This window comes from Vigna unguiculata, chromosome 3 (assembly GCF_004118075.2).
Source record: "Vigna unguiculata cultivar IT97K-499-35 chromosome 3, ASM411807v1, whole genome shotgun sequence".
In the NCBI taxonomy this organism is placed as follows: Eukaryota; Viridiplantae; Streptophyta; class Magnoliopsida; order Fabales; family Fabaceae; genus Vigna; species Vigna unguiculata.
Window position 1 is genome coordinate 13,888,826 of NC_040281.1, and position 19,406 is coordinate 13,908,231.

The 19,406-nt window shown below is 30.4% G+C and overlaps 2 protein-coding genes across 2 annotated transcripts; both read left to right on the forward strand.

Moving 5' to 3' along the window:
* Positions 1–222: 222 nt before the first annotated feature.
* On the forward strand, positions 223–6,788 carry LOC114175052 (replication factor A protein 1-like). The gene is made up of 15 exons (XM_028059806.1): positions 223–480; positions 560–644; positions 1,729–1,760; positions 2,451–2,540; positions 2,637–2,813; positions 3,111–3,323; positions 4,172–4,252; positions 5,052–5,319; positions 5,418–5,514; positions 5,597–5,718; positions 5,806–5,890; positions 5,978–6,110; positions 6,191–6,345; positions 6,437–6,557; positions 6,654–6,788. Exons 1-15 carry the CDS (start codon positions 223–225, stop codon positions 6,786–6,788), a joined length of 2,052 nt encoding a protein of 683 aa, XP_027915607.1.
* Positions 6,789–9,966: 3,178 nt separating this feature from the next.
* On the forward strand, positions 9,967–15,974 carry LOC114175053. Its single transcript, XM_028059807.1, has 12 exons — positions 9,967–10,054; positions 10,156–10,212; positions 10,512–10,568; positions 10,652–10,765; positions 10,849–10,905; positions 10,994–11,170; positions 11,260–11,316; positions 11,395–11,864; positions 11,936–12,851; positions 12,941–13,652; positions 13,736–14,241; positions 14,312–15,974. The coding sequence occupies exons 1-12, from the start codon at positions 9,967–9,969 to the stop codon at positions 15,970–15,972; spliced, it is 4,872 nt and encodes a 1,623-aa protein (XP_027915608.1). The 3' UTR covers positions 15,973–15,974.
* The last annotated feature ends 3,432 nt before the right edge of the window (positions 15,975–19,406 follow it).

Below are 19,406 nucleotides of genomic sequence, written 5' to 3' on the forward strand. Positions count from 1 at the left end.
TCAGATCTGGTTGGCGGATTCATTTCTATGTTTTTGAAAGACCAGGTATATTTTTTTATTCAATTTTAAATAAATACTTTTATTTATTTATTCTTAACTTAGTAATCTTTTAAGGATTGTGGACACGTCGACCGAGTCTTCATCATACGCTATTGGAAGGACCTTGGTGCTAAATGGACTGTTGTGGATTACCAAAGTAATGTTCACCATGTTACTTACAACATGGATATTCACACTCCAATGATTACTCAAGGCTGGAACCAACTAAGATCTTTCTATGGAGATCAGTCAGACAAGTTGGTTGTGTTCAAATACGTGGGAAATTCATCTTTCGTAATCCACGTCTCTAAACGTTCTGCAAACACAGGAATCAAGACCAAGTTCCTCAACAATGTTGCCATACGTCGTCCTCTCTCTATGTCAAACTTAATCCATTTTACTGTTGAACTATCCACATACTACTGTCAAGCAAGCCACCTGGTTAGTTTTGAATTTTTAATATTATTTTAAATTTCCATTGCTTTATAATAATTAATATCTCTTGACATTCTTTTTTCAGTATTTGAAGAAAGAATTTGCTACTTATTTCCAAAAGAGTGGACTTTCTTCTGTTGTTTTACATGGACCCAGGGGCAAGGTCGAGTGTAAATTGATAATAAGATGTAGGTCTGTTAAGATAGGATCTGGCTGGAAAGACTTTTGTGCTCTTCATCAACTCTCTGTAGAGGATCACCCTGAATTATTTTTTGAAGTTGAAAGTGAAAGAACAAGTAGAGATATCAAAGTTCTTTATCCACTTTTTTGGTTTTAAAGTTGTAATTTTTTATTTTATTTAGTTTGAACTTTTTATATTGGACTCTTAGTTTGTATTCATTTATTATATATCTCAATATATAAGTTAAATTTTGTTCTCTTTTATTATCTGTATTTTATTATTTTGTATTATTTTTTGTTCGTCTTAATTTTAGTAACTATAATTTATTCTTAATTTCATTTTTACTTAACAATAATGACCATAACACAAAATGAACTATGATTAATTATTATTATTAGAATCTTATAAGTTATAAATGAATTATAATCTTTTTAACCATTTTTTAATATTAATTGAAATAGAAATTTGAAATGACTGTTTAGAAAGCTTTTTGTATTCCACCGCCTTCAAAAAGTGGTTTTAATTGTCTTCAAATCAACCTGTCAATCAGTTTTCAAATGCATTAAATATCGCACTGCTCGAGATAATGATTACTAAACTGTGGATCTCCTCTGCTACACGTTATAATTATTAAATAATAAATCAGAAGCCAACAAACGTTTCATTTTTTTAAATTTCTTTTCATTTCTCAAGATCAAATTAAATGCACTGACCAGATTACCGTAATCAACACTAAAACGCTTTGATTACCGCTACATCTCTTCACATTCAAACAATTTTCAACACGATATTAATGACTGCTCTATGTAATCAACACTGAAACTCTTTGATTACCGCTACATCTCTTCACCTTCAAACACTTCTCAAGACGAAAATCATGATTGGACTACGCAATCAGCACTAAAACGCTTTGATTAGCGGTACATCTCTTCACATTCAAACACTTTTCAAGACGAAAATCATGATTGCACTACGCAATAAACACTAAAACTCTTTGATTATCGTTTCATCTCTTCACATTCAAATAACTCTTCTTTCAAGTATACTCATCTGTGTTCATCTGTTTAAATCAGATTTTCAGAAGTGCTTCTCCATTACACGGAAGGTATGTATGTATAATTATTACACTTTTATTACTTAGGCTTCTGTTCATCATCTTTTTCTTTATCATCTTCTCCGTTTCATCATCACCATTTTCTTTTCCATTGCACAAACATTTTTAAACTGCTCTATCCTCACCATCTTCTTTTCCATATCACAAACACATTTGATTACTAATACCTCTCTTCACAGTCAAAAACCGCACCTTCCTCTACAATTTTCAACTTATCTTATTTTTCTCATACTCATCTGGGCTAATCTTTCTGATACCAAATCGTTTTCCATTACACAAAGGTATGCATGTTTAACTTTTATATTTTTATGAACGACAAGTTGTAGATGATCGTCTTTTATGTTTCATCATCTTTTCTGTTTCAGCAACTTTTATGTTTCATCATCTTCAATGTTTCATCATTTTCTCTGTTCCATCATCATCATCATTTTCTTTATTTGTCATATTCTCTTTTTCATCATCAACCACTTCTACAAATTTTTTTAACGTATTCATGTTAAACTTTTAACTTTTTTATGAACTACACTTCTCTTCACAGTCCACATCAAAAAATTTGTTTCGTGATTTTCTGTTTTTCATCATAACCATGTTAAACTTTTACCTTTTTATGAACTACACTTCTCAGATGATGATGTTTTCTGTTTTTCAATGTATTTTAAATATTTTATACCATCTACTTAGATGACGACGAAACAGTGCATATTGGGTGATCAATCCATACTTGCAACTAAGTGGAAGGGTGGATTCTTCACTATGTTCATCGAAGAACAGGTTTTTTTTTAATTCATCACTTATAAATTATTCATCATTATTATTCTCTGTTGAATTTAAATAATAGATTTTTCATGAACTCTCTTTTTTCTGAAGGATTTTGGTGACGTGAACCGATTGTTTGTCATTACATTAGGCCGTGAACTGGGTCCAGTTTGGACAATTTCTGATAACAATGGTAATATGCACCATGTTACCTTCAACATGGATATTTATAATCCAAGGATTACTCATGGGTGGTGTGATATAAGAAAATTCTATGATATAAACAGAGTATGTTACTTAAGGCATACTGGAAATTCTGTTTTTGAAATACACCTTTATGATCACTGTTCAGAAACTACTTTGCAAAAATTTCAAAGTCATGTTCGATCAAATCTTCCACTCACAACGTCAAAATTAATTCACTTTGAGTTCCGCCTTTCTAAATACAACTGGAAATCAAGCTCTCTGGTGATCTTTCTTACCTTTTTTTTGTAATCTTTTTACCATTAATTTTGTTTGTTTGTAATCTTCGTTTTAATGTATATATAATTTTGTTTTGTAATAATATTTTTTTGGTTTTCGCAGGATTTGAATTCAGACTTATGTAAGTATTTTCGCAATAGTAAATTCTCAGAAATTGTGCTTTATGGTCCAAAAGCACAGGTTCAATGCAAGTTGTTAATTAGAGTAAGATCAGTGAAGATTGGCAGTGGATGGAAAAAGTTTTGTGAACTACATGGACTACAGGAAAGAGATATAATACTTCTTGAGGTTGACGGTGAAGAACCAAGCAGCCATGTGAATGTGCTTCTTAATATATTTGACTATTATCATGGCCTCTGAAATCATCCCTAAACAATATTATTTTAACGTATTACTTATTTTGTATGGCCAATGTAATATTTTGTAGCAATTATTATAGACTTTTTTTACATTACATATATATATATATATATATATATATATATATATATATATTGGTAAATACAACTGTTTAAATCTGATATAATCTCGAATATCTTTGCCATTTAATTCATGTCAGACCCCCAAATGTCATATCATTCATTAAAGCTTTTTCAATTAAATTTTATATTTTACAACATATGACCATGGTTTATTTCAGATACATCTCATTTTTAAAAATTATAACTAAAAATTAATATGATTTTAAAAAAGTAGATTGATATGACTTTTGCACTGCTCGAGAAATTTCTTAATTCTTTCCACATCTTTTTATTCCGTACCAATCCCTGATATGTATTACTTTATTAATTCTTTATACGAATTTAGTTATTTTGAATATTTGTTATTAATATATTATTATTTTAATTTATCCAACCGTTTTGTCTTCTCCAGCAAGTTTCTCGCACTATTGTATATTGTGTATAACACTGTTTTGTACACTTTAATTAATTATTATTCATCCAAATAACTGTTCTCTTTTCTCTGCCAAGTCTGGATTCATACAAACCATATTCCACGAAAGGTATGTCCTTCATTTGTTTTTGATAACAAATATAGTTCGACATGAAGCGTAGCAGTTCATATGTTCTTTTGTACAGTTGTACATTTTGTTCATTTGTTAACAAATCCTGAAAAAACATCTTCGCACATTGCTTCTTTCTTAAAATTATTTGTTTATGCAGCCATACTTTTTTCCAGATCTTCATTGTTTCCATATTAGTGATTCAATTAATGGTTCACTGCTCAATACATCACGCGAAGAGGTAATGTTTTCATTTCAAAGTAAGCTTTTAATGGTTCATCTTCATCAGAAAGCTTTTTTTGCTTTATTTTCCTTTTATATGAAACCTCTGAAAAAAACCATTGCAACACATTACTGGTTTCTGACATCAATAGCTGTTTTTCGCAGTTTTCACAAGAAAATGATAGTATGATTTCTGTAAACATAGGTCAAATTTTTTTTTTCTATTAACATGTCATGTCTATTACTCCATGTTTGCAGATTACTTAATGCTTTTGTACCTCTTGCTTTCTTTAACCATTTCAAATTTTACAATCCAATAACGTATGAACCTTTACTTTTTCAAAATTTGCCAAATTCATGTTATCTTTTTCTTACTATCCTTGACCAAACAGATATATATTACTCTATAGCTGCTTTGAACCTTTTATTATTTTTTTTATTTTTCTTACTAAAATATTTTATAATTCTTTATTATCTTTTTTATGTGAGTTTAAATATGTCACCAATGTAGTACTTACTTTTTTACTTCCATTTCTTGAATATCTTTGTGTTGAGATCAACATGTCTCTCTCTGAAGTTCAAAAGCAAACTCAAAATGTAAGCCAAGTTACTCCAGAAAAGGAGAACTGGAATATCATCGTTAGGGTGATACGTTCATGGTTCGTTCCAGATTTCACTAAACAGAGGTGTCCTTTTTCCATGGAGTTGGTTATTCAAGACAAAGAGATTATTATTCGTCTAATTATTTACCATCATTGTTATGAACAAAATATCTGTATGTTAAACATCTTTATCTTTATTATATTGATGTATTTCAGGGTTCTAAAATACATGCTTCCATCAGACGTACTCTAATTTACAAATTCCAGACTGAAATTTCTGAAGGTCATGTTTATGCCATACAAAATTTCAGTGTTGCTCCAAATTCTGGAATATACAGAACTACGCACCACCCTTATAAGATTAATTTCCAGTTTGGTACCAAAGTTAGTTTGCTTGATGGTAACTTGGTTCCTGATGTCAAACCACAATACACACCTTTGTCATTATTGACAACCACTGGATTCGATACTGATTATTTAGTTGGTAACTTAATATTTTTTGTTTTTCTACCATTCATATATTTTAGTTATCAACAATTATTTCGTCATTTTATGTTATGACTTTTATTATTTTTTATTTAGATGTATTGGGATTACTGGTCGGAGTGGGTACTGAAAGAGAATTGCAAGTTGATGGAAAGACAACAAAATTAAATGTCATTGCAATAGAAGCTGATGGGTATTTTATTTCTATGATATACTACATACCTTTTTATTTCTGTTTAAATAATGATTTGACATAACATTTATTGAATGTTTAGGTTTCGAATAGAATGTACTTTGTTTGGTATTTATGTCGATGAACTGAATGTATTTCTTTCAAGTGGAGAAGTACAAAATTGTGCTATAAGTATAGAATTTGCGAAAGTCAAAACTTTTCAAGGTAAACTTCTGTGACTTCTTTTACTTTTGTTATATTACAATTTTTATTACCATGGTACTTTCACATACACTATGTTTTTAAATTTAGATAAGGTTCAACTTCAAAATTGCAAGTTCTGCACTAGGATTAAGTACAATGTTAACTTCAAGGAGGCATCTGAACTTAAATCAAGGTAATGTTCAAATTGTTATTCATTTATTGCAATACTTTCTAATTTTTTAGTTAATCCATTTTTTTAACTTTAATTTGTATTGCCCAGGATGATTGAGAACAATGAATCTCCCTCTCAAGGATTAACGCAGTTGTCTCAGACTTCCAAACATACTGTGGAAGAAGACTTTTTAACTCTTACACCTAGGACGACTATTCAAGGTCTTAAAGATTGTAAAGAGGTTAGAATGACTTCTAAATTATTTCATGTAATTTTGTTGTTGTCAATACCTTTTTTCATTAATCTTTTATATATTCAAAGGTTGCAACTTTCATATTGTTTGGAACCATTAACCATATCTTGGATGAGGATGACTGGTGGTATACGGCTTGTGTTTGCAACAAAGCTGTTTATCCAGATTCAAAGATGTTCTTTTGCGAGAAGTGTAACAAGCATGTTATAAAAGTCTTTCCAAGGTTAACTTTAACTTTATTAAACTTAATGCCAATTTACATATATGATTATAATTTACACTTTTGGGAATTAATACTTTTATATATTTTACAGATATAGGATTAAGGTTCGAGTTATTGACTCATCCGATTCCACCACATTTGTTCTGTTTGATAGGGATGCAACCACCCTTTTCAAAAAAACCTGTGCTGATATGTTAGAGTCTCATGATAAGGTATACTCTTGAATATATCAACTTATATATATACAGTAATAAGCATAGTGCGATATATCTCTCTGAATATGATTTTAAATTACTTTGTTATCGTAGATGAATGGTTGTGGGAATTTTCCTAAGGAGTTTGAAGAATTAGTTAATAAAAGTCTGCTGTTTAAAGTTGAAAGTAGGAACGATCAAACTTTCAAACTTGAACAATCTTTCAGAGTGAAGAAAAACAGCGTGTAGTCAATGAGTCTACTGTTGATATTGCCGAGGTATACAAATTTAGTAAATTTCATTTTTTGTTAATGACGTATTATTTTATTAATTCTATTTGTTTTTAAACTGTACTATAGGATTTATTAGTTAGATTTACCAAAGAAACAATTGAGTGTGCATCCCAATCTGCTGACTTAATCAAAGATACTGCTACGAATGAGGATGGTAACACTTCACTTAAGAGATAATCTGCAAAGAAGACCTTATCACTTGAATTCATCGAAGAAGACACTGTTCCACTGAAGCTGCTAAAAAGAAATATTAAGAAGGAAAAAATAGTCAAACAATAGATGATTTTAGTTTTAATATTTGAAGACAATTTCTTTTATGTCTGACAATTTGGGACTGTAATATGTGTACGCATGGTTATGTCTTCAATTTCCTTTAAACTATAACTTTGATGTTTAATTTGATTATTACTATATTATGCTTTTATTATGGTTTTATTTGTTACAAATTGTATAATTTTATTTCTTCCATCCGCTGGTTTGTCAAATATTGTTGACATTTTTCAATTATTGTCAACAAACTTACTGCCAGCTACATCAAAACGTTTTAAAAGTGATATTATGTTTTACCATCAATTATTTATCAATTATTTATTATAATAATAAAATAACTTTTATCATAAACTTATTTAGAAATTCAAATTTATTAGTTATATTTATTTTCATAAATGCATCATATATTTTTCTTAAACAACCGAATTTAGAAATTCTCATTTCTTATTTACATTGGTTTTCATAAATAATATATATTTGGCAAACTAATTAAATGTTGTCACATTTTAAGTTATGGCAACAGAATTGGCTGCCATACACAAATTTGAATCATTTTTCTTTGTAATGGTTACCAAGTTTATTAAATAAATTCCATTTTCATTCTCATATATCTAAAAAAAAAATTTAATATATCATAAATTTACAACCAATTATTATATATTAACTTACTACGTCAATTTTGATTCCATTTGTCTTAATATAATATATAGATATATATATTAATATTTATCTCTATATGTTATATATATATGGATTTTGGTTGTTACTTTATTCTAAAAATAAGTCTTAATTTTATTATATATTATATTATATTATGATATTATTATATTTTTAAAATATTTTATAACGTAATATTTTATATTGTGCTTTTAATGGTCTTCCCGTTTTCCAAAGTAATAATTACATTACTGTTTTGAAATCTATTTGTAATCGTCCCGTCTTTTCATGGGGGATTTTTCCTCTATAAATGATGATCTTCATTCTACCATCAGAACCACACTTGAAGATAAGTTCCGTCATATTCTCCATTTTTACTACTCTATTTCTACTTCCATTCTGAAAGTCCTACCAAATGGACAACAACTTCAACCAAGAACAAGTTGTTAATAGAATGAGTAGGTACCAGTTCTGTATTATCCACCTTGAGGATGAGGTACGTCTTTGGTATATTTTTATATACAGTTTTGGTTTTACAAAAATTCTTCTACTCTTCTTATTTTTTTTCACGGATTTGAAATTATATTATCATTTTTTCTTCAACTAATCTATGTCGTTGTTCAAATAAATTATATCCTTGGAGGTTGTTGGGTTTGTGGATCATGCATTCGCCATTCTTTATGATCACGATCTTCAACGTCAATGGACTTTAACAGATGAAGAACGCAATAGACATGTCGTCACTTATAACAAGAATTTATAGAAACCAATGGTAATAGGAGGATGGAATGATTTAAGGGAATTTTATGAACTACACGATAACCACAGTATTTATTTTGGATATGTTGGTCATTCTTGCTTCCACATCACTGTTTTTCCAAGTAAATGCAAACCTTTATCTATTGGACGTTTTCTTAAAAGACTTCAAGCAGATGAACCACTTTTCAATGGACCGAAGTTGCATTTTTGCATATTTCTGAATCCAAACCAATGCCATGCTAGCCATCTGGTGAGATTCATTTCATTTATATTTATATTAATGTATTTTAATTTTTTAAATAAATTTAATCGATATCTTAAACTGATAAATAATTTTTATTGATTTCTTTAATTACATTCTATGTGTTAGGATTTGCCTTCTGATTTTGGCAATTATCTTCGTCAAGGAAGATTTAAATACATTCTTCTTCATGGACCGCACGAAATAGTGAAGTGCAAACTACTCTTGAGAAATCATCCAAAGAAGTCTAACAAAATAGGAAGTGGGTGGAAGGAATTTTGTACTGCTCATGGATTTGATCAACCTATTGACTTGGTGTTTGAAGTTGATTAGATGAAAAGCAATCAGAATGTCAAAGTGCTTACATATTGTAATCTTTAATTTACAGTTTCTTTTATGGTGTTATTTGAAACTTTTAATTATAATTAGTTTTGTTTTCATGTCTGCTACTTAGGTAGTTTTCAAGCTACAAGTTCATATATATTCAGCAATGCATATGTATTGTTCTATTTTGTTATTAATGAAATTTCTTTGCACATTGTCTCAAATTCTATGAATTCCAATCAAAAGTTTATTCTTAATCTTTAATTCATCGACTCTAATTCATACATACTAGAATTTAATTTAACATATTCAAATGAGTTATAATTAAACATAATTAAATATGTTATAAGTAAACATACATGTATGGATATATCTTGGTTTAGTATGTTATACGTAAACATACATTATGGATACATGTTATAATTTTGCAGACATCATGAAAAAAGAATGGCACATACTTGGTATGAAACTGTACTTTTTGTTCTACTATATATAGTACTGCATAAAAAAGACGTGTTGTAGTACCTACATAAAAAGCAGATTTTTTGTTCCCTGTAAGAACAAATCAAATATCAAAGAATTACTATATATATGAATGTTTCTGATCTATTACCAGTCACCACTGCATGCTCTTACTATTTATAATCTTAGTCTACTGCTAAATACTTTTGGTAGTCTTACAATTGCTTCCTATTACAATTACAAATATTTTTGTTTCCAAAATTGTGATTAGAGGTACAATCTCCAAAAAAAAGTTTATAAAAATCATTCACCAATATAGTAATAAAACAGAGAACACTTTCTCATCCATTGAGTCAACTTATCTTTCTTTTTGTTTATTCCATTGACACCTTTGAAAGTATTCCATATGTTTTCTGCTGAAATGGAGGAAAACGATTGTAAAAATGCAAGGCTGAGGAGGAAGTTGGTGCTACAACAAAGGTTTAATGCAAGAAGTAATCAACATGCAGGTAATCTTCTAACATAGACCTTGAATCATTTGACTGCACAATCTCTTCATCAAACATTTATTTACAAATTCTGCATTTCTATGTTTATATCTTCTTTGCAGATTACAAAGAACAGAATGCAAGAAAAAAACCAAAAATCGCCAACCATTGTTCTCAAAGTATAAAAATTTCAGTTCATTTTTTCTCTATTTGAAAAAATATATTTTGATTTGAACTTCACAACATAGATTGATAATCAAATATCTTTGCTGTTTTAATAATAGATAAAAGAAGTGAATCTGATAAATTAGTCCATAACAGTATCCAAAGGAAGCCATTACAAGAGTTGCATCTTAGTAAGTATTCTTCTTCTTACCTCTTTCTTTAAACAGTGTTGTTACATTGTTGTTACATGAATGCCATATGTATTGTTTTGTATTGTTGGACATAAAATGCTGCTACAATAAACATTTTTCAGATTTGGAAAACAACAATAATTTTCACAGTATTAAATCAAGATTTCAGTCAACAATTGGTAAGTTATATTTGTTTGTTTTTTAAGATTACTATTGCAATATCACTTTAACAAATTATAAACAATTGTTTATTTTAATGCAGTGTCTGGAAACAATATATCAAATTCTTCAACTACTTTAGTTGAAGATCCAATTCAAATAAACTTAATGACTTCACAATCCTCAGCTTCTACTATAACATACAATACTCCTTGTGGTAAATTTCTACATTTAGCTGTATTTCTACATTGATCTTTAATGATTTCTAATGATTCTATTCATTTTTTTTAATGATTTCAGTTGTCAGCAATAGCATTCACAGAAGTTATGTACAAAATAATTACAATTGCAGTGCAGGTAAGTAGGTTTGACTCATATATACAAAAGTTCATACTGATAATGACTTTGAATATAACATAATTGTTTTAATAATTCTTTTCCATAGGTGCCACATTTGGATTTCAAAATCATTCATATTCTGTCTCTAACAATAAAGTTGTCAAATATCCTTTTCAAGTCATACAATCACTTCAAAACAGATTCAATCTTCATGATGAAACAACAACAGAACAACATTGTTCAGACACAAGAAATGATGATTCAACAAGAACAACATATGAAGGTAATTCAGATCTTGAATTGCTAAGTGATTGATTTCAATAAATTCCTTTTTTAAATTAGTAATTACTTTTCATTTTGCTAATATTGTAGGAGATAGTACAAGTACTACAATTACAAACGAGTTGTATTGCAAAGGAGAGTTACAAGGTAAAGTCACACAAAATTGTACAGAATTTCATACATAAAATATTACTTGAGGTGCTAATGCTTTATGTTTTTGTTCAGAACTACTCAATATTGGAGATCCTTGCTTGGAATGCCAATACTGTCAAGCTCAACTGTGGTATGAAGAAAGAGCAGAAAAAAGTAACACATCAAAGCAAGTTCAATTTTCATTATGTTGTCAAAAGGGAAAAGTACAAATTCCACTACTAAAAAAACCACCTGATCTTCTTGAAGGTTTGTTAAATGGTGTAGATCGTAGAAGTAAATCATTTTTACAGAATATAAGACTGTACAATAGCATGTTTTCATTTACTTCAATTGGTGGTAAGATAGATACTTCAATGAACAATGGTTCTGCTTCAACACAATTTATTCTTAATGGTCAGAACTATCGTCGTATTGGAAGTTTATTGCCAGAACGTGGATCAAAGCCAAAGTTTGCACAACTTTACATATATGACACCGAAAATGAATTGAGTAACAGACTAAAGCATTTCAACTTAGTTGAAATGAGTAACATATATGCTCAAGTTATTTGCTGAAATACATCTGTTTATTAAGTTATTTCTTTTCTTTATTATGTTTTAGGTCTAACAGCAAGGAATCTGATCTAGATCAATCATTGGTTGCTGATTTGATTCAAATGATTGACACTCACAATGTTCTTGCGAAATCTTTCAGAAGAGTAAGAGAATTGTCATTGCAACATATGGAATCAGATTTCATACTAAGACTATTTAGAGGCAGAAACAAAGACCCTAGAGTATACAACACACCTTCATGTGATGAAATAGCTGCTCTAATAGTTGGTGATTTTGGCAATCTGGATGTAGGCAGAGATATCATTGTCAAAAAATTTTCTGGTGAATTAACAAGACTGCATGAAACTCACACAGCTTTCATTCCACTTCAGTATCCTCTAATGTTTCCATATGGAGAAGATGGTTATCAAGAAGATATTCCAATCAGAGAGTCTCATTCAAGAAGTCAATCCAGGGTCAGAATTAGAATTTCGTTGCGAGAATTTATTGCATTTAGAATACAACAAAGATCTATAGAACCTGGAAATATTGTGAATGCATGTCGATTATTCCAACAGTTTTTGGTTGATTGTTATACAATGGTGGAAGCACAACGACTGTCGTTCATTAGAGCTAATCAAAAGTTAATTCGTTGTGATATTCTTAATGGATTACAAGAGGCTGTTAATAGAGGAGAGACAGATCCTTCTTTAATTGGAAGACGTATTGTACTACCTGCTTCATTCACTGGTGGTACAAGATACATGTTCAACAATTGTCAAGATGCTATGGCTATTTGTAAAAAATTTGGCTATCCTGATTTGTTCATTACTATAACATGCAATGTCAATTGGAGCGAAATAAGAGACTTTATTTTACCAAAAGGGTTGTCACCATCAGATAGACCTGATATTGTATGTAGAGTATTCAAAATGAAGCTGGATGAAATGATGACAGATTTCAGAAAAAAGGACTTCTTTGGAAAAACCACTGCAGGTATGTTCTATAACCATTAGTATAGACTTTTTGAATATTTTTGAAATTACATTTTTTAAACTATTTAATTTGTTCTGTTATATATGCAGGAATGTACACAGTAGAATTTCAAAAGAGAGGTTTACCTCATGCACATATACTTTTATGGTTGGATGGAGAAAGCAAATTGAAAAATTCAACTGATATTGATAAAGTAATATCAGCTGAATTGCCCAATGCGGATTTGTATCCAAAATTGGAAAAAGTTGTAGCAAGTTACATGATTCATGGACCATGCGGACCTGCGAGATATACTTCACCATGCATGAAAGAAGGAAGATGTTCCAAATTTTATCCTAAAAAATTCACATCTTCAACTTATATTGATGAAGATGGATATCCATGCTATAGAAGACTTGATAATGGTAGATTTGTTGAGAAGAATGGAATTAAGCTGGACAACAGAAGTGTTGTTCCTTACAATCCACCACTTCTAATGAGGTATCAAGCTCACGTGAATACAGAGTATTGCAACAAGACCAATTCAATAAAATATTTGTTCAAATATGTCAACAAGGGTCCTGACAGAGCTACTCTTAAAATAAGCAACAACTCTGCACAATGTGACAAAGAAACCATTATTGATGAGATCAAGAGGTATTATGATTGTAGGTATCTATCACCATGTGAAGCAGCTTGGCGAATATTTGCTTTTGACATCCATCACAGATGGCCTCCTGTTCAGAGATTGACATTCCATCTTCCTGGACAACAATCAACTTTGTTTAAAGATAATGATGATATTAATGTGATCTGCAACAGGTACGAAAATGCTAACACAATGTTTCTAGCTTGGTTTGAGGCTAACAAAGTTTATATGATGATATTAATGTGATTTGCAACAGGTACGAAAATGCTAACACAATGTTTCTAGCTTGGTTTGAGGCTAACAAAGTTTATACAGAAGGAAAAGAATTGACTTATTCTGAATTTCCAAGCAAATTTGTGTGGTTTGCTAAAGAAAAAGAATGGAAACCAAGGAAGAAAGGCTACAACATTGGTAGACTTACTTATATTCCTTCGGGCTCTGGAGAACTTTATTATTTGAGGATATTACTCACAATTCAAAAAGGTTGTATTGATTATGAAAGCATAAAGACCATTGATGGGAAATTTGATGAAACATACCAAGATGCTTGCTATGCTTTGGGATTGTTGGCAAACGATAAAGAATATATTGATGCAATCAAAGAAGCAAGTGAATTTGCTTCGGGGTATCAACTTAGAAGATTATTTGTTACTTTGTTGTCCATGAATACAATTTCTAAACCAGATATAGTTTGGAATTCTACATGGAGTATCTTATGTGATGGAATTTTGTACCAAAAGAGAAAGGAAATGAGATTACCAGGTATTTTATATTGTTATTTTTGTAATTCAATAAAAACACATCTTTTAATTGCATTATTTTGTTCATGCAGGTCTTCAAATTGAGACTGCTGAATTACAAAAAATATGTCTCATGGAAATACAAGAAATGCTAATGTCAAATGGTAGATGTTTGAAAGATTATCCTTCATTACCTCAACTTGATATTTCAGATGTACATACATTCAATAACAGATTTATTGTTGATGAGCTGCAATACAATAAAGAAGACATGGCAAAAGAACATGATATTTTGCTTAAAGCACTCAATGATGAACAAATGCATGTATATCAGGATATCATGACAGCAGTTGTTTCAAAGAAGGGAGGATTCTTCTTTTTATATGGCTATGGTGGTACAGGTAAAACGTTTATGTGGAAGACATTGTCAGCTGCTCTAAGAAGTAAGGGCATGATTGTTTTGAACGTAGCATCAAGTGGAATTGCTTCTTTACTACTTCCTGGTGGAAAAACAGCACACTCTACATTCTGCATCCCACTGTTAATTAATGATGAATCAACTTGCAACATAGCGCAAGGTACTCTCCGTGCTAAACTTCTGATGGCAACCAATTTAATTATTTGGGATGAAGCACCAATGATGAATAGAATGTGCTTTGAGGCATTTGATAGAACACTAAGAGATATTATGCGAAATGTTGATGATGCCAATAATGACAAACCATTTGGTGGCAAAGCAGTTGTCTTGGGAGGTGACTTCAGACAAATTCTACCCGTTATAAAGAAAGGATCTAGGTTTGATATCATCAAATTAGCCATCAACTATTCAGAGTTATGGAATTGTTGTAAAGTGCTCAAACTGTCCAAGAACATGAGATTAAGTACAACAACAAACAATCAAACAGCCAATGATATCAAAGAATTCGCTGATTGGATATTGAAAATTGGAGATGGCCAAATGGATGTAAATGAGAATGGTGAGTGCATGGTAGAAATTCCAGAAGAGCTACTTATTATAAATACAGATGTACCTTTATTGTCATTGGTTGAATTTGTCTATCCTCAATTTGTGGTTAACATGATGAATCCAAATTATTTTGATGATGGAGCAATCTTGTGCCCAACTAATGATTCTGTAGAGCAAGTCAATGATTTCATGTTGTCTTTATTAGGTGGTGAAGAGGTGACTTATTTAAGTTCAGATACACCTTGCCAATCTGATGAACAAGATGAAGTTCAATCTGAATGGTTTACATCTGAATTTTTAAATGATATCAAATGTTCAGGGATACCAAATCATAAACTCAAGCTCAAAACAGGTGTGCCAATTATGCTCTTGAGAAATATTGATCAAGCAAAAGGTCTTTGCAATGGCACAAGATTGCAAGTCAACCATCTGGGTAAAAATGTAATCTCTGCAACTGTAATTATTGGAAAAAACATTGGTGACAAAATTTTTATTCCAAGAATGGATTTAGTGCCATCTGATTCAGGATTGCCTTTCAAATTCCAAAGAAGACAGTTCCCAATTTCATTATGCTTTGCAATGACAATTAACAAAAGTCAAGGAAAAACACTTTCTAGAGTGGGACTTTATCTTCCACAACCTGTATTCACACATGACCAACTATATGTTGCTATTTCTAGAGTGAAAACCAAGAGAGGATTGAAAATACTTATATTGGATGAAAATGGAAATATCACAAACACAACTAAAATTGTTGTCTACAAAGAAATTTTTGAAACTCTTTGACAATGAACACATTGTAGGTATGTCATTTCTAATTTTCTTTTTATTTGAAAGTTTGTATAAATATAGATGCATGATCTATTGTTGTAATTAAAATATTTGTTATAATTTTGTTGTTCAATGCAGGATCTATTGCGTAAAGTCCAAGGCTTACAATGAACATCATGCTGATTTAAGAAGTAATCAAATTTGTGTACCAAAGGAAGTTATAAAGTTGATTAACCAAAAATAGATGATAGGTATGTAATTTGGTCTTCTTTTATTGTTATTTTTTTAAAGAAATTATATTATAACTTTAGAAGTTAATAAATATTACAAAATCAATTCTTATTATCAAAAATATTACATTTAAAATAACCCGTGCGTTGCACGGGTAGAAAGACTAGTGTATAACATGCATCCATATGTTGTTAGTATATATACACGTGTATAGGTAACTTCCAAATTCCTAACATCTTATATTTTCATGTCACCTTGCATAACACATAACATGCATCAACACAACATCCTGAAAAAAAAAAGTTGCACTACAATAAATTCAAAATTAATTGTTTCCCATTTTTTGTTAATAAATTCATGGAATCTTGCGAAAAGTGAAAAAGAAAATAAAAGGAGAAAATAAATTATTCTTTGGTCAAATCAATTAGTTGAATAAATAAATAATTTTTTTATGAAAAGTGGCATATTTTTTAAACATTGCTATAATTTGTATACATGAAATTGCTCAAATTCATTTCCCCCGATAAATCTTTCTTTTGTATTCCATTGAGGACCATCATAAAGAGGGCATGTGCCTTATAATGAATTCAAATTGGAGTGAGTCTCTGAACACAGGAAAAAAAAAAGGAAAACAAAAAAATGACGAAAAATCTGCTAGACTGAAAACCCTAAAGGGAAGTCTCAGCAAAAATTAAGACAAAAAAATATAAAATAATACAAAAAAAGCAAGGGCAAACAAGGGGCAACCTTTAATGTGATTTTATTTTTTTCCCTTTGGATTAAAGCTTTTGAAAGTAAAACAATCATAAGTTGAAATGATGTGTGACCATGTTTCTTTATCAAGAAAAAAATTATCTTCCTTTGTAACCCATTTTTAGCCTATAAAAAAATCAAAATTTCTTTCCTAATTACTCTGAACAAGGGTTACCTTCACATTGAGGTTGACATATATATTTTATTTAAAGAGAAATTGCTAGTTTTAAACTTTTGATGCTGACAATCTCTATGTCCTTATTTATGTAGATGATATCATCTTCACAGGTTCATCTCAAACTTTGATTCAATTACTTATTTCCAAATTGAGTTCGGTCTTTGCTCTAAAACAAATTGCACATCTTGAATATTTTTTAGGCATTGAGGTTAAACAACTTTCGGGAGGCTCTTTTCTTCTATCTCAAGGCAAGTATATCTGTGAACTTCTTCATCGCGCTGACATGTCTATTGCCAAAGGTATGACTACCCATCTTCCCAGTGGTCTCAAACTCTCCAAACTAGGTTCTGAATATATGGATAATCCCTCTCTTTATTACTCTATTGTTGGTGCATTACAATATGTCACCATCACGAGACCATAAATTGGGTATAATGTGAATAAATTTTGTCAATTCATGGCACAACCTCTTCTTGAACATTAGAAAGTTGTTAAACGTATTCTGCATCACTTGAAAGGCACTTTGTCTTGTGGTTTACACATTGAGTCTGCCTCTCTAATACAAAATCAGTACTCTATCACAACCTTTAGTGATTCAAATTGGGCATCTGACATTGATGATCGTTGTTCCACTTCTAGTGCTTGTATATTCTTGCGTCCTACTCTTGTATCTTAGTGGTCTAAGAAACAAACCTTGGTTGGTCATTCAAGTACTGAAGCAAAATACCGCAATCTTGCTATTACTACTACTGAAATCCTATGGCTGCAATCTCTTCTTCATGAACTCAAAATATAATGTACCACTCCTATTATTTATTGTGTTAATCATAGTGTAGTTGCATTAAGTCATAATCATGTCCTACACTCCCAAACCAAACACACAGAATTTGAAATCTTCTTTGTAAGGGAAAAAGTATTAAATCACTCCTTAGTTGTTCATCACATCCCTACTGTAGATTAAGTTGTTGATATATTAACCAAACCTCTCTCCCATGATCACTTCTCTACCTTACATAACAAACTCAATGTTATATATTATTTTCAATAACCTTAAGTTTGAGAAGGACTACTAGAATATCATTCTTATATACGTATTCTGTTTTTATTACAACATTAGGTGAGGTGTCATTTTATCTTTATGTTAGGTAAATATGGTGACTCACCTGGTGTCTAGTCTGAGCATATATATCATTGTATTGTTAATATTTATGGATATAACAAATACTCTTTTTCTCCACATTTTACCTTATGTGTAGAGATGTCAAAATGGGTTTCAAACCGTGAGCTAACCCGGCTCACCACAAGTTTGAACCGGGTTGGGTTCAGAAAAATTCAGTTTTTTTCAAAAGTGGGTTAAACTCAATCCGGCTCACTTAACCCACGGATTAAATGGGTTCGAGCCGGGTTGAGGGTGGGTTGACCCACTTAACCCACCAATATTTTTTTACAATTTTTTTTAATAATTGTTTACTACTCCTAATTATATAGGTTCACAATTTCATATTTTTAAATGCTAGAATGTTGCTCAATAATATTTGAATAGTTTTAATGTTTCATTAATTTGATTGTCAAGTTATATACGTTAATACTTTAATCTTTAAATATAATTTTTATAGTGAATTACTCATGCAACCGTCTTATAAATAAATTTTCTAAATTAGCATGATAAAAATGTGTATTTTTTTATTTATATTTTGTTGAATAATATGACAGAAAATGTGTAATATTAGCCATGTTTTCTAGAACAATATGGACACTTTCTTGGAAACAATTCATCATATATTGGTGGTGAGCATGATGAAGACATTGGTTCTTGATTTTACTTTGATTAACATCTCATGGGTTTCTTAAAAAAATATTTAAATATTTGAATACTTAGAAATAAATATATAAATAATTTTTTATGTGGGTTGGTGAGCCAACCTACTTAACCCACCAACCCGTAGTGGGTTAAGACGGGTTGCAAAATTTCTGGCTCACTCCGGCTCGTGGTGAGTCAACCTGTGTGAGCCGGGTTGGCTCACTTTGACATGTCTGCTTATGTGTTTCTAATAGAAGCAACGCATATTGAAAATTAAGACCTTCATGAAGAAAAAATATATATCAGTTTGAAAAATGCATAGATTTAGACTTAGATTTTTATTTATCTCAATTTTTATAAACTTATACTGGATGTACTTGTGATTCTAGCATGTATGTCATATGTGCTGAGATTAATTTTGTCATACATCCACTTTCTATTTCAGTTATAGATCATGAGACATTCTTCATGCTTGAAGTAATATTC

What these genes read in the sequence shown, in the direction of transcription:
- LOC114175052 (XM_028059806.1), top strand. Translation starts at nt 223, where the DNA reads ATGGATATTCACACTCCAATGATTACTCAAGGCTGGAACCAACTAAGA. An exon ending in GCTTCTCCATTACACGGAAG is followed by an intron (nt 1,761 to 2,450) that starts GTATGTATGTAT and finishes CCATCTACTTAG; the next exon opens with ATGACGACGAAACAGTGCAT. An exon ending in CTATGTTCATCGAAGAACAG is followed by an intron (nt 2,541 to 2,636) that starts GTTTTTTTTTAA and finishes TTTTTTCTGAAG; the next exon opens with GATTTTGGTGACGTGAACCG.
- LOC114175053 (XM_028059807.1), top strand. Translation starts at nt 9,967, where the DNA reads ATGGAGGAAAACGATTGTAAAAATGCAAGGCTGAGGAGGAAGTTGGTG. An exon ending in AAGAAGTAATCAACATGCAG is followed by an intron (nt 10,055 to 10,155) that starts GTAATCTTCTAA and finishes TCTTCTTTGCAG; the next exon opens with ATTACAAAGAACAGAATGCA. An exon ending in AAAGGAAATGAGATTACCAG is followed by an intron (nt 14,242 to 14,311) that starts GTATTTTATATT and finishes TTGTTCATGCAG; the next exon opens with GTCTTCAAATTGAGACTGCT.